The sequence below is a fragment of the Petaurus breviceps genome, unplaced genomic scaffold, assembly GCF_028583685.1.
Source record: "Petaurus breviceps papuanus isolate PSGF00001 unplaced genomic scaffold, PetGlider_PUasm1.0 103, whole genome shotgun sequence".
NCBI classification, from domain to species: domain Eukaryota; kingdom Metazoa; phylum Chordata; class Mammalia; order Diprotodontia; family Petauridae; genus Petaurus; species Petaurus breviceps.
The window spans coordinates 6637815-6651585 of NW_027185588.1; the positions used below are offsets into that span (position 1 = coordinate 6637815).

Consider the following 13771-nt stretch of genomic DNA (forward strand, 5'->3'; position numbering starts at 1 on the left):
GAGTCCCCCTGCCTCCTCAAACCTTTGGTCATGAGAGTCAGGGTCAAAGTCACGAATACACACGTGCACACACATAGAATGTTAGATCTGGGAAGGTCCTTAAAACACAATGTCAGAGCAGGGAAAGTCCTTGGAACACAGGATGTCAGAGCTGGGAGGGCCCTTAGAACACAAGAGTGTCAGACCTGGGAAAGTCCTTAGGACACAAAATGTCAGATCTGGGAGGGCCCTTAGAACACAGGATGTCAGAGCTGGCAGGACACTTAGAACACAGGGTGTCAGAGCTGGGAGGGCCCTTAGAACAGAGAATGTCAGAGCTGGGAGGGCCCTTAGAACACAAGAGTGTCAGAACTGAGAAAACCTAGAAGTGTTTCCCAATATTTAGACCTTGACACTATTCCAGGGCAGGTCTATAGCTAGTTATATATTTTCTCAATCAACAGTTGCTAGTAGTTCAATTATACTCAGATGTTTTAAAAATAAGTGTTTACATAGTGGAAATTGTTCAGTAATTTGTGGAGTTGTTTATTGATTGTCACCCAGATAAGAGAGAATATGAGGGGCACCAGATTCAGGCACCCACCCTTCTACCAATGAATTCATCTTGCCAAGCTTGTACATGGTAGATTCTAGGTGTGGCTGTAAGTAGTGTATAGTCTTGATGCTTCCAATTTATAACTAAAGGAATGGGACCACAAGGGGTCCCTTTGGAGGACGGGGAGAGCAGACATGCCCAGTTTTTTGGATACTCGCTAGGAAAGACCTTGATGGCAGCAAGTGGGAAATAATGCTTCAAGGCATGGAGAGTTGGGAGGTGAATGATGGGGTGAAGGATGGGGTGGTAGAGGGAGGTAGACTGGTGGAAAAGAGCCATGGAGAGGGAGAAGGGTACAGAGTTGCTTATGTCACCTTGGCTTGGAGTTGGGGACATGCGGGCAGGATGGCCCTGTAGCAGATGGAAGGAGTGCTGGGGGCAGGAGTTTGGGGTCCCATTTTCTAGGTGGACTTACTCATATCCATGCAATTTAGGCTTAGTTCAGTAACATCCACATTGTCTCAAAGTAATCAGCAACACCATTAGTTTAATTGGTTATGGGACTGTTTTGCTGGTCTTGACCAGGAATGTCTGAAGCTTGTCTGAAGCTTATCTGAAGCTTACAGGCCAGGGGCAGTTAGTAGAATCTCTGGGCCATTACATTCAGGCCTAGCTGGCTTCACCTAAGGCTGTAGCTTTAGTTAATCTGTGAGGCAGTTACCAGCTGCTCCCATGCACCCCTAATTTATAAGACAGTTGCAAGTAATTTCAGCTCCCTTAATTTCTGGGACAGTTTGTGACTTCTAGGTTCCCCTTTGCTATCTCACTATTGTTTCTTTACACTAGCTACTTACAAACTTACTATGCTAACTAGGTGGGTAGTTGGGGGACTGGAGGGAGGGGGACTAGAACAAGATACAATTTCAACACAGCATTGTAAGGTTTGCAAAGTGCTTCACGATATATGTACCATTCCCATTTTACAAAGATAAAGAAACTTAGGCAAACGGGTTAGTGATTTGCTCCAGGTCACACAGCTAATAAGGGTTTGAGGCTGGATTTGAACTTGGATCTTCTTGTGCCACTTAGCTGACATTCTCTGAGGTTAAAAAGGTCATCTCACCTTTAACAAGTTTGGGAACCACTCCACAGCCTTTGAATATAGAAGGGCCCTTAAAACCTGACATGTAAAATTTTGAAGGGCCAGATACCAGATTTTTTGAAAATGGAGAGACAGGTCCAGAGAAGGTAAGGGACTTGCACAAGGTCATACAGCAAGTCAAAGGCAGAGGTTCCAAGGTTCTTTCTACTGGGTCATGATGTCTTCCCTGGGGATGGATGCTGGTGCCTAGAATCTTAGAGACGTCTAATACAGACCACCCTGTCCCCCTCCCACCCCCAGGTTCCCTCTACTCTTAGCATCCTTGATGAGGTCATCCAGCCTCCGTGTTTATACCTCCAGGGAGGGGCTGCTCACTGCTGGAGGAGGCAGCTGTTCCATTATGGAAGAACTGCTTATTGGGGAATTCATATTCTTTTCCTTGTGGAGGTAAAGAGAGGGAAAAGGTTTTCTTTTGGGGGGAAATGGCTCAGAAAAGTGAGTTGGGGAGGTGGAGTATCCCTCTGGACCTCTGCTTCGGGGTATGGAGCGTGAGAGATGTTTATTCCCTATCCTAGCTCTAGCCGTAATTATCACAATCTCAAATTTTGGGGCAGGAGCTGGCAGAAGGACATTTTTTTTTTTAAAGAGAGCGATCTCTTTAAGGTATGCAAATAGTTTCCACTGTCTCCAAGGGAGACAGACCGCCTTCCGGAGCTTAGCCAATCGGAAAATGAGGCTGCGAAAGCCACCGCTCAAAATGTACCAATCACGGGAGAGTGTCGGGCAGCTCCGCCCCTTCTGGAGCTAGGTTCTCTGATCCGCACGTAGAGATGGGGGGTGAGGGGGATGCTGCGTGGGCTCCACCCGCCGGTGGGCGGAGCCAGGGGAGGGGCGGGGCTCCGATGCCCAGCTTGCTCGGGTGTCAGTGTCGGCGTCTGCGGGCCCGGAGCCGCAGGTGGCTGCGCCGGCTGGAGAAGGACGCTGCGAGGGCCGCAGGGAGGTGAGTGGCCGCGCTGACCCCGCGGGTCTGGGGGGCGCCCGGGTGCTTTCTCTCGCTGCAATCTCAGCTCCCAGGACGGCTGGTGCAGAGGACGAGCCACCCAGGTTCCCCTTGGTCCCCGCTGCCTCCGGTGCCCTCTGTTCCTGCAGAAACTGGGAGACGGCTCCAGACCCCTCTGCGGCCCCATCTTTGGGAGAAGCGGTTCTTCCTCCTGCAGCAGCGCCCCCTCCCCTCCCGGAGCAGCACCCCCTGCCACCCTCCCCTTCGGAAGCGCCTCTCTCCCCAGCCTTGACCTCTGTCCATTCCCGTCTCCGCCGTTGTGCCCGTATCCCTCCCACCGGCGGCGTCCTCGGACCCGCTAGCAGAAGCATCGCCCCATTTCTGCATTCCCCTCTTTCCGAAGCCCCCTCTCCTTCCATCGCCCCAACAATAGCTTCTCTTCCCGGGAGCAGCCATCACTAGCCCTTCTCTATAAAGAGGGCCAACCCCACCCCTCCTGCATCCATAATCCCCGCTCCCACCCCAGATCCCTGCCCAGGAAGGTGCCAGACTGATGGGCAAAGGGTTTATCACCGATCTGCCCTCCTCAAGGAGACAATGGGGCCTGAGCACCCCGGAGCCCGGGAGCCCTCAGGGCGGGCATGGGGGTGGAGTGTATTATGGAATGGAACCTGGGGCAGTGCAGAGGCCCAGGGTTGGCCGGCTTAGGTGCACCCCTTGTCTTTGGACTATGTGTGTGAGGGTTAGCCTTCCCAGCTCTGGGGACCGCGGTCCACCTGAGCTGTGGTGTTACTGGCTGGGCCGCTCCCTGCCTTTGGGGTTGGGGGTATCCTTGTTGGGGTTGGCAGACTGGCACAGGGTCCATGTCCGCTGTGTGACAGCTTCAACAGAGCATCTGCTCCAGAGATTAAAATAAAAATCAGATCTTATTCTGTTCACTGACTTGGCAGCTCTACCCAGCAGCTCTGGGGGAGAGGAGGAGGAGGAAGGTGCCATGGGTGTGTGTATTTGTGTGTGTGTGTGTGCGTGTGTGTGCGCAGCAAATCCTCCCCAAAACCTGCCTTTCTCCCAGGGTGGACCTGGCAGTGAGCATCTGGCTTGAGCCCAAGTGGGGGTGTGGGGAGAGAATAGCTTGACTGATTGGGGTTTTGGATCTGTAGTGTGCTATACAACAATCACCCCCATCCAGCACTCTTGGGATAGACAGAAGTTGTGTTTGGTACCTCTGCCTTCTGGGAATCACTGAGTCTTACTCTGATTTGGGAGGTGATGGAGGGTGTCCATGGCCCCAGACCTGACAGGTTCAACAGCCATAGTATTTCTTTTCCTCCATGGCCACCTCCACCTCTAGGCTCTGGGCCAAGAGCTCCAGGGAAATGAGTTCTAGTTCCAAGTCCCCTCCTGCCCAGATGTGTTAACTTCCCCTATCTGTGCCTCAATTTCCTAATTTGCAAAATAAGTCTCATAGTACTTGCACTAATAATAAATTGCTGTGAGGTCCATGCTTATAAAAAACATTATATTAGAAACTACTAGACTTGAAGCCTATCACAGATATATACTAATAGCTGTGTGACCTTGGGCGAATGCTTCCCCTCTCTGGACTTAAGTTTGTTGTTGTTCAGTCGTGTCCGACTCTTTGTGACCCCATTTTGGAATTTTCTTGGCAAAGATCCTGGAGTAGTTTGCCATTTTCTTCTCTAGTTCATTTTACAGAAAAAAGGAACTAAGGCAAATGGGGTCAAGTGACTTGCCCAGGGTCACACAGCTAGTAAGTATCTGAGGGAAGATTTGAATTTAGGAATATAGGCCTGAGCTTGACCAGAATCTATCTGTCAAATGGAGGTGATCATTTCACTCAGTACCAGTGTGACTTTGGACAAATCATCTCTTTGAGTCTGTTTCCTTTTCTAAAATGGTGTTGGACAAACAATCTCTGAGGTCTTTTATAACTCTAATAAGCCTATTATATATATATATATGTCTATATGTATGTATGTACATTTCAGCTACTGACACTTTAAAGTTGCTTTGAGAATAGTATTTTATAAACCTTAAAATATAAGAAAAATGTGATCTATGTCTGTAAAATGAGGCAGCTTTGACATCCTGTATTCTAAAGTCCCTTCTGTGTTCTAAGGTCCTCCCACCGCTGACATTCCATATTCTAAGGCCCTCTCAGCTCTGACATTCTGTTTTCCGACTTCGATGTTCCATGTTCTAAGATCCCAGTCCAGTTGTGACATTCTGAGGGCCCTCACATTCTCTGATTGGGAGATGAGGCAAGACAGATTCCAGCCCTCCCCTAACCCCACCTGGGCTGTGGGAGGGGGAACTTGCTGGCCAGCATCCTCACCCCCAAAGGGTGTTTCCTGACCCACATACCAGGCCTGTGCCTTGAGGAGGCTGTGCACCCACGCCTGCGAGCAGGTTTGGCCTCTGGGTGTGGTTGGCATGCACCTCCCCCCTTGTGTGGCTGTTTTCCTGATCCAGCTGGATAGCTCCTGCCTCCCTCCCACCTGACAGCGAGCATCACTCTCCCTGGGAATGGTATGGCCAGACAAATCTCAGGCTACCTGGTCACTGCTTAGGGCAGTGGAAGAAGTTTGTCTCATTTCTGGGTCGGTTCTGGGGACCTCAGCCTTGCGAACATAGAATCTCTAAGTGGGAGTGGCTAGCGAGGGAAATACTGGACAGTGGTGTCTTTTCCAGAATCTTGGAGGTCTGTTTTAACCCATCTGCCGTGGTGACCGCCTCAGGAAGGGGCATAGACTCTTCCAGGGGAAGGGAGGTACAATTGTCCACCATCCTTTGGGAACCCCAAACAGCTTATTACATGAAGATTCCCCCTTTTTCTTGTTAATACCCCCTTGGAGTGAACTCCTTCTGCAGAGCCCTGATCAGAATTCAGGGCAGGTACGCGAGGGACAGTCACTAAGCATTTGTTAAGCACTCCTTCCCCTTGGGAGGTTGAGGCTTCTGCCCATGGGGGTCACCTGCCTGGATCTCCTCTGCTGGCCACTACCCCTTGCTTCCCCTCCTCCCTAGCCTTACCCTCTCTAGTAGTCCTTGCGCCCAGGTGTGGTGGGGAGAGCTGGAGAGATCCTGGGGAATGCAGTAACCCTTACTTGGCCTTCTATAACTTTGAAGCTTTATGGAGTTCCCTTATCACACAACACAGTAAAAGAGGCTGGGCAACTATTTTTTTTTTTTGCCTTTTAAAATTTGAATCTCTATCTCGTTTTTACATAATTTCATTTCCCAATATGTCCCTCCTCCCTTCCCCACCCAGTGAGCCATCCCTTATAACAAAAGAAGAGAGACAGGTATTGAACCAGTAATCTGATTGGTATAGGGAACTCCCTTGGGAGAAAACGCCCCCTATCAATGCAGGGCAGCACCTCAGAAAATTTCTTAAAATTTTCCCTACAAATCAGTCCTAGAGTGTTGCCTAGAGCATTGAACAGTTAAATAATTAGCCAGTATAGGTCAGATGCAGGATTTGAACTTGGATCTTCCTGGCTTTGAAGCTGGCTCTCTGTCGACTATACCAAAAACAACAACAAAAAAAAAAAACCCAAACCAAAAGTCAGCAAAACTAAGCAGGACCCTGGCCAAGCTTTCCACCCTTACAGCCCCTCAATTCTACAATGAAGAGAGGCATATTCTTACAGCTCTTCTTTGGATTCAGGGTTGCTCATTATAATTACCCACGGGGCAGTTCTGATTGTCCTTATTGGTCTTTAATATTCCAGTGAAAGGGGCGTCGGCTCAGGAATTGGGGGACCTAGGTTCAAATCCTCCCTTGGACATTTGCTAATAACTGTCTGACCTTGGGCAGGTCACTTAACTTCCCTAGGGCTCAGCTTCCTCACCTGTAAAATTCAGGGCTTGGCCTAGATGGCTTCAGAGGTCCCTTACAGCCCTGAGTGGTCTTCCTTGACATTGTATACAGGGTATCCCAAAAGGCTTAGTGCAGAAGGAAGTTTGACTGTCTATGACTTTTCTGATTCTTCTCACTTCATTTTATTTCTTTCTTTTTAAATAGTATTTTATTTTTCCCCAATTCCATGTAAAGAGAATTTTTAATATTTGTGGGTTTTTTAAATTTTGAGTTCCAGATTATCTCCCTCCCTCCCTTACCACCCTTGCCCAAGATGGTAAGCAATTTGATATAGGTTCTGTATGTTGTTAAGGAATGAACATATTTCCCTGTTTGTCTCATTGTCTCACTTTACCTTCACTGCAAGTATGATTATCCCCATTTCACAGATAAGGAAACTGAGCCCAGCAGGTGAAGTGACAGAGTTTAGAAGTAGTAGCCCCACAACCTGTGGTGTGTGAGCCCCTTTTGCCACTGTGAGCTATTCTTGGAGTCTCTGCTTTGGGGACCCTTCAGCTTGGATGTTCTATGTTTCAAGGTCCTGGTTCTGACCTTCTGTGTTCCAGCCCTGACACTTTTATGTTCCGTGTTTCCAAGGCCACTCAGTTCTGATATTCTGTGTTCTGTGAACACTGCCCAGCTCTTTCCTGTATCTGTTAACAATAATTTATTAAGGAACTTTTATGTGCTGAGCACTGGGGGTACAAAGAAGGTCAAAAACAGGGGCCCTGCCCTCAGAGCTCACACACTGATGGGGGGACACCATGGAAATAGCTGGGTCTGGGGCAGACAGGTTCAGTGTAAAGCCCCCCTCATCCTGAAGTGATGGAAGGGTACAGTAGGCCCTCCGGCCATCTCTCCCAGGCCCTGCCAGGCCCCTGACCTCTGCCCCTGGCCTCTTGTACTTTCAGGAACTCCCTGACCCAGAGGCCCAGCCAGAGCATCCCCTCTTACTCAGTTCTGCTGAGCTGGTTCCCATCCAGGGCAGCACTGTCTCTGGGACTTTCCCAGATGCCTCTGGTCCCCTCCACCCCAGCCTTGGGAAGGAGAGGATGTGGAATATGGGTCTCCCTTGCTGGGGACCCTGGGGAAGTTATATCCCTGGAGAGAAGACCCAGGCTTCATCTGAAGCATGAGGGACTCAGGTCAGACATAGGGCTGGACTGGATTCTCTCTCAAGTGTTCCCTGAAGCTTGTGATCCTACAAGGAAGGGAAGCTGGCTTTGGAGTCTGACTCCTCCAGAGTCCTGGATGCCTAAGAAGGGCTTAATGATAATCACAGCCCCACTGATGTTGTATCCTAGGATTACAAGGCACTTTCCATTGTCCATCATCTCATCTGAGACTCAAAGTCGCTCTGGGAGAGAGGCCAGGCAGGGGTTCTTGTCCTCATTTTACAGATGGGGGGGGGTCACCTGAGGTCACACAGTCAGGGACAGAGCCAGGGTAGAGACTCGTGGTGCCATGGAGACAGGCCTGAGCATGAGTCCTAGGCTCTCTGTGACTGTGGGTAGGTCACTTCACCTCTGGGAAGTGAGGGCTAGAAGACCTCTGAGGCAGGGAGGTGGCCCAGTAGACAGCACACTGGGCCTGGAGTCAGGATGGCCTGAGTGCAGATCCAACCTTAGGCACTTTCTGTGTAACCCTGGGCAAGTCACTTCACCATTGTCTGCCTCAGTTCCCTCATCTGTAAAATGGAGATAGTAGCAGCACCTGCCTTGAAGGTTGTTATGATGATCAAATGTGGTAACAGTTGCATGCTACTCATATTACACCATACAGTAGGAGCTTAATAAATGTGTGTCCCCTCACAGCTCAAGATGCATGATCTGTGACTAGAACCCAGGTCTCCTGTGACTGGTGGATTTTTCTGTGGTTGAAGACCTTCGGGTAATCCCACTAGTTAGAGAGATGCTGGTGACATCTAAGGGGACACCCCAGAGTGGGGGTGGGAAGAGAAACCCTGGGATCTTTAGAGATGTCATGGGAAGAGCATTGGATTGGAGCCAGGAGACACGCGTTCAAATCCTGCTTCCTGTGTTTAGTAATTAGCCAGCCCTGGATAAGTTTTGCTTAACTTCCTCAAGACTTAGTTTCCTCATCTCTACAATGGGCACAATAGCAGTTTTACTGTTCCCCTTACCATAGGTGATGTGGGGAAATCTTGACGCCCTATAGAAATGGGAATTATTGTCATAAACAAAATGCAACTGCCCTTGGATGATGTTTTCTCCCCTTGAAAGAGTCTTATCTGCCCACATCCCCAGGCAGACTTTTGCTGCCCTTCCCTATTCTGAGCTTGGATACTTGGGGATCTGGCCCACTGGGTGCTTTACTGTTTCATAGTTCAGCATCAGAAAGGATAGTCCAGTATATTAATTTTACAGATGAGGAAACTGAGGCCAGAGAGGAGAAGGACTTAGGTATCACTCTGGTAGTGAGTAGCAAAAGCTAGAATTAGAACCCAAGACTCTTCCTTTTGGGGTGGTGGGCATACTCCCCCTCCCTGCCACACACACGAAGGAGTGCTGTGGGTGTGCAGAGCGGGAGGTGGGGCAGGAACCTTCCTGCTCCCCAGTCTGGCCTCCTTCCTGCCAGGGCCCCAGCCCAGCACCCAGGTGTCAGGCCCCACACAACAGTCTCTTGTGCGGGCGGAAGTGAGCTGAGCTGAGGCTTCACTGCTCCTGTCTCAATTTCTACGTCTTCCCTGTGGGGGGTCTGCCAAGCTCCTGCCCCTTCTCCTTGGTGTCCTCCCCCCCTCCAGGAAGTCTGAGGATGGAGAAGGCTAAAAAGCACCTGCTCCAGCAGCCCTGGGTGAGTCCTGGCAGCCACAATGTTGCCCCCTTGTGCCTCCCTCCTCCTGCCAGCGTCACGGGCAGCCACATGGAGTGAGCAGGTCCCCTGGGCTCTCCACAGTCCTGGGGCTTCAAGAGGGAAATGGCTTGTCTTCCTGGTCTGGGGGGTGAGTAGGTACCGAGGATAGGCAAGCCAACCTTAGTGGCCAAGTGAAATGAGGTCCACCGCCAGGCGCCTGATGAAGGGGTAGGAGGTGAGGCCGCTGACTGCACCCACGTCTTGGGGCTCTGGTTGACTCTGTGACATCTCAGGCTCTCTGTGGCCTCTCTCTTCTGGCCAAGCAGAGCCAGTGTTTCTGCCTGGTTCTAAAGCAGCGTACCTTTCACCCCCCCTCTCCTGGCCTCCACGCTGTGTCTGAATATTGCCAATGATTCAGGTGGGACCCCCTTTCTGTGGTCTGCATACTGCCCAGTCCACAGAACAATTGGCAGAATGAAGAATGAGAGATGCAGGCAATCATCTAACAACATAGGATATCAGAAGGTAGAATATCAGGGCTGGGAGGACCTTTAGAACATAAAATGTCAAGGCCGGGAGGACCCTTAGAACCCTGAATGTCAGGTCTGGGAGGGCCCTTAGAACACAGGATGTCAGGGCTGGGAGGGCCCTTATAAATCACCTGCTTAGAGGCAGCTGGTGTCACAGTGGATAAAGCACTAGGCCTGGAGTCAGGAGGACCTGAGTTCGAATCTAGCCTCAGACACTCACTAGCTGTGTGACCTTGGGCAACTCCCTTCACCGCCATCTGCCTTAGTTTCTTCATCTGTAAAATGGAGATAATAATAGTACCTACCTCTCAGAGTCGCTATGAACATGAAATTAGATTACATTTGCTCAGTGTGTAGCAGAGTGCCTGACGCATAGTAGGTGTTATAGAAGGGCTTTTCCCATCTTAACCCCCCGCTCCCCAAATCCAGCCCTGCATCTGACAGAGGAGACTGTGCCCTGCTGGCAGTCACACAGCAGGACCTGTCTCATGCCCTTCCCTCCACGCCAGCGTTCAGGGCACTCATCTCTGTGTTTGCTTCATCAGAGCATCTCTCCAGAGAACAACCCGGCGTTCCCCAGCTGCTGCAGGCACCCAGCTTCACCACCTCATGCATTATGAATCACTCCCCAGCTCCTATGACAGCCACCAGGGCCCTGGCTGGGGGCGCTTTTGCCAAGATCCCCAGTACTGCCCCCACCCCCACCCCAGCAGGGCCCTTAGCACATAGAGCGCTGATTATGGGGCCCAGAAGGGTCCCCAGAGACTAGCCAGTCCATCACCCCTCCCCCATTTTACAAATGAAGAAAACCGAGGCCCAGAAAGGCAAAGGAATTTCCCCAATGTCAAATTGTGAATTAGTGATAAAGTTGGGAAGTACCCTTCTAAACCTAGCACTTGGCACATTGCCTGCCATGTAAGAAATGCCATGTCATGCTTAATAAATAATTGTGCCTTGCTCAATTGAACTGTCAAGGAGGGGAGAACCTTATCCCTAGAAGAGGGAGGAGACCTACGGCACCTTCCCTGGAGTATAGGGAATATGCTTAGCCTTGGGATGCTCTGCTGACCATAGCCTTGCCGTCCTCTTCAGGACACCTGCCTGCCAATCACTGCTCTGGCTGAGACTGTTGGGACCTCATGCTGAGACAACCCAGATGTCTGAGCCAGGCCCGTCCCCAAAGGCTCTTCTCTCTCTCCTTCCCAACCTGGCCAGCCACCATTTCTCTCCTCCAACCAGCTTCCAGTCATTGTGGGGGGAAGGAACTGCACTCACCAAGCCCTCTCCCCTCCCCACTTTCAATTCCTCATTGGGTCCCCCCTTCTCTTCTGCGTTTAGGGATGAGGAAAGAAACACGCACTGGAATTCTCCCCCCTCCTTCAGGGGCTGAAGCTGGGCCTGCAGCAGGAATTGACTTGAGTCGGTCTCCTCTAGAGTGAGTGACCACAGGAAGGGTCTTTGGGAGACCTGCCAGCAACCACAATGTCCTATTTTGGGGAGTACTTTTGGGTAAGTAAAGCTCTTGTATTGGTAGGGGAGAGGTGTACTTGCCGAGACTGAGCTTTGATTCTGGTGGGGGTTGGTACAAATGGGCATCCATGGGATGGTAGCTGGCCCCCAGGGCTAGTGTGTTTACTCCTCCCTGAGTGGGCTGTCTGTACCAGAGGGAGAAAACTCTGGATTAGGAGAAAGAGAGGAGCAGTCTTAGATGCTGCCTTTGGAGAGCCCCCATCTGAGGGAATCGGTGGTTACCCTGGAAAGAGATTTTAGAGCTGGGTTCAAATCCTAGCTTCAATATTTCCTGCCCATCAGCCTTTGGGCAGCTCTCTCTGAACTTCTGTGAAATGGAGGGTTTGTGCTAAATGATCTATAAGGTCTCTTCTGGTTCTCAGTCTCCAGGGGCAGAGGATGAGGAAGACATGAGGCCCCTACCCTTAACCCCATTGGAAGAGCAGGCATAGCCCTGGACATTGGGTGACAGGGATGGGTTTGGGTACAGGACAAAATCCAAAATGGTGGACAGGTTTAATCTAGGAAGACTTCCTGGGGAAGAGTTCTTCTAGGAGGGTCCCGGCAACAGATGCCTCCACATCTTCCCACTGAATCACCAACAGGACAGGGGACTCTCTGAGCAGGCTTCAGGGCCCTGGCTGAAGCTTCCAAGGTTAGAGATGAGGTCTCTGCCCTGTGGTTGTCCCCACATCTTGGCTGATCTTTTGCAGGGTCAGGAATTATTCTGGGCTGAGGGAATTTCCAGGACATCCCTGACCCAGAAATGCTTGGGGATTTTTTCCTTGTTTTCCTATCTTTCTTCACCTTCCCCGTAACTGACTTCTCCTCTTCCCATGAACTTTGGAGGCCACAGGACTCCCTAGAGCCTTTAGAGCTGATTTCCCATGGGGAATATGGGAGCTATCCCTTGGGGGAGATGGGGAGAAACATGAAAATATAAACTGGGGTGGGGGGGGCTTCAGACCTCCCCTCTTAGTCTTTTCTGCAGCCCCACTAGCTCTGCCAAAGGGAGACCCAGGTTGCCCAGTAACCGGTTGCCCCTGGCAACAGAGCCAGGAAAAGGCAGCTCAGCTTCTCAGCCCCTCCTTATAGCCTGGGGGCCAGGGTCCCCTTCCTTAAAGGGGCCATACTCCCTCTCCCCCATGCCCTGCCCTGCTACAGGGTCTGGAGAGCACCCTTCCTGGGGATGGAGGAGAAAGCATCCATGGGCCACCTTGCCTGGAGGAAGCAGGGCCCTCCTCTTCCTTCTCTTAGAAATGAGATGGGGCTTTGAGATCCAGTCCTCAGGGAGCACAGCTAAGGCTCCTCCAGAGGAAGGTCGTACTAGAGGTCATAGAGAAATTTAGCTCTGCTGGGTCCATAGACCAGAGCTCTGGACAAGCCATGGTGCTTTCTCTAACTTTAACTTGGGACATCACTCCTCAGGAGCCCAGGGCCTCCTGGAGGAGACAGGCTTACAGAGAAGCATGAGAGTCAGGAAGGTGGAAGTCGGGAGTTGGGAGACCCGGGTTCTGGTCCAGCCTCAGCCACTGACAGTGTGACCTTGACTTTCCTCTCTCTGCATCGCAATTTATAAAATAAGGGGGTAGCACATTTTAGTCTTTCAGGCTGCCTTCCTCCTGTGACATTCCATGGGACACTTCACACAAAAGGTCTTCTCTCTTGTCCCTGAGGCCTATTATCAGTACCTGTGCCCTTTGGAATCCCAAGCCTAGAAGGAGCCCAGTGCCCAGTTGGTGACTGTTGCCATTGTTGCCCACCAAGGCTGGGCTTCAGGGCAAGAGACAGATGGCAGGCAGGGTTCATGTCAGGGGGCTTTCCTGGGTCCCTGTCTGGCCACTGACAGCAGGTGCCCAGCGCTGCCTGGCTCATACTGACACTGCTAAGAATCCTATAGCCCTGTTAGTCAGGATCCCTGCTACCTGGTTAGCCGTTTGCAATGGGTGCCATCTAGGCCAGCGCAGAAATGGGTAACAGACCAAGAAGAAAGTCTTGCAGGCAGCATGCTTCTAAGACACAGCTCGATTAGTCCTGTGTGACTAGTGCCAGAGTGCTTTACAAGGTTCCATGGGAGAGAAAGAGCTGAATGGAGCTGGGGAATGGCAGAGCAGGGAGGGCCCTTAGAACACAGAGTATCAGATCTGGGAGGGCCCTCAGAACTCAGGATGTCAGAGCTGGGAGGGCCCTCAGAACTCAGGATGTCAGAGCTGGGAGGGCCCTCAGGACACAGGATGTCAGAGCTGGGAGGGCCTCAGGACACAGAGTGTCAGAGCTGGGAGGGCCCTCAGGACACAGAGTGTCAGAGCTGGGAGGGCCCTCAGGACACAGAGTGTCAGAGCTGGGAGGGCCCTCAGGATGCAGAGTGTCAGGGCTGGGAGGGCCCTCAGGACACAGA

At 51.3% G+C, this 13771-nt stretch overlaps 1 protein-coding gene across 2 annotated transcripts in view; it reads left to right on the top strand.

The window, feature by feature from the left end:
- The first annotated feature begins 2555 nt into the window (after positions 1 to 2555).
- Positions 2556 to 13771, top strand: part of FCHO1 (FCH and mu domain containing endocytic adaptor 1) — a 61350-nt gene continuing 50134 nt past the window's right edge. For both annotated transcript variants that reach the window (XM_069105044.1, XM_069105063.1), the window contains exons 1-2: positions 2556 to 2637; positions 11203 to 11373. In XM_069105044.1, coding sequence (XP_068961145.1) covers positions 11347 to 11373 — 27 coding nt within the window. In that variant the 5' untranslated portion in view covers positions 2556 to 2637; positions 11203 to 11346. The remainder of the gene's footprint in view (positions 2638 to 11202; positions 11374 to 13771) is intronic.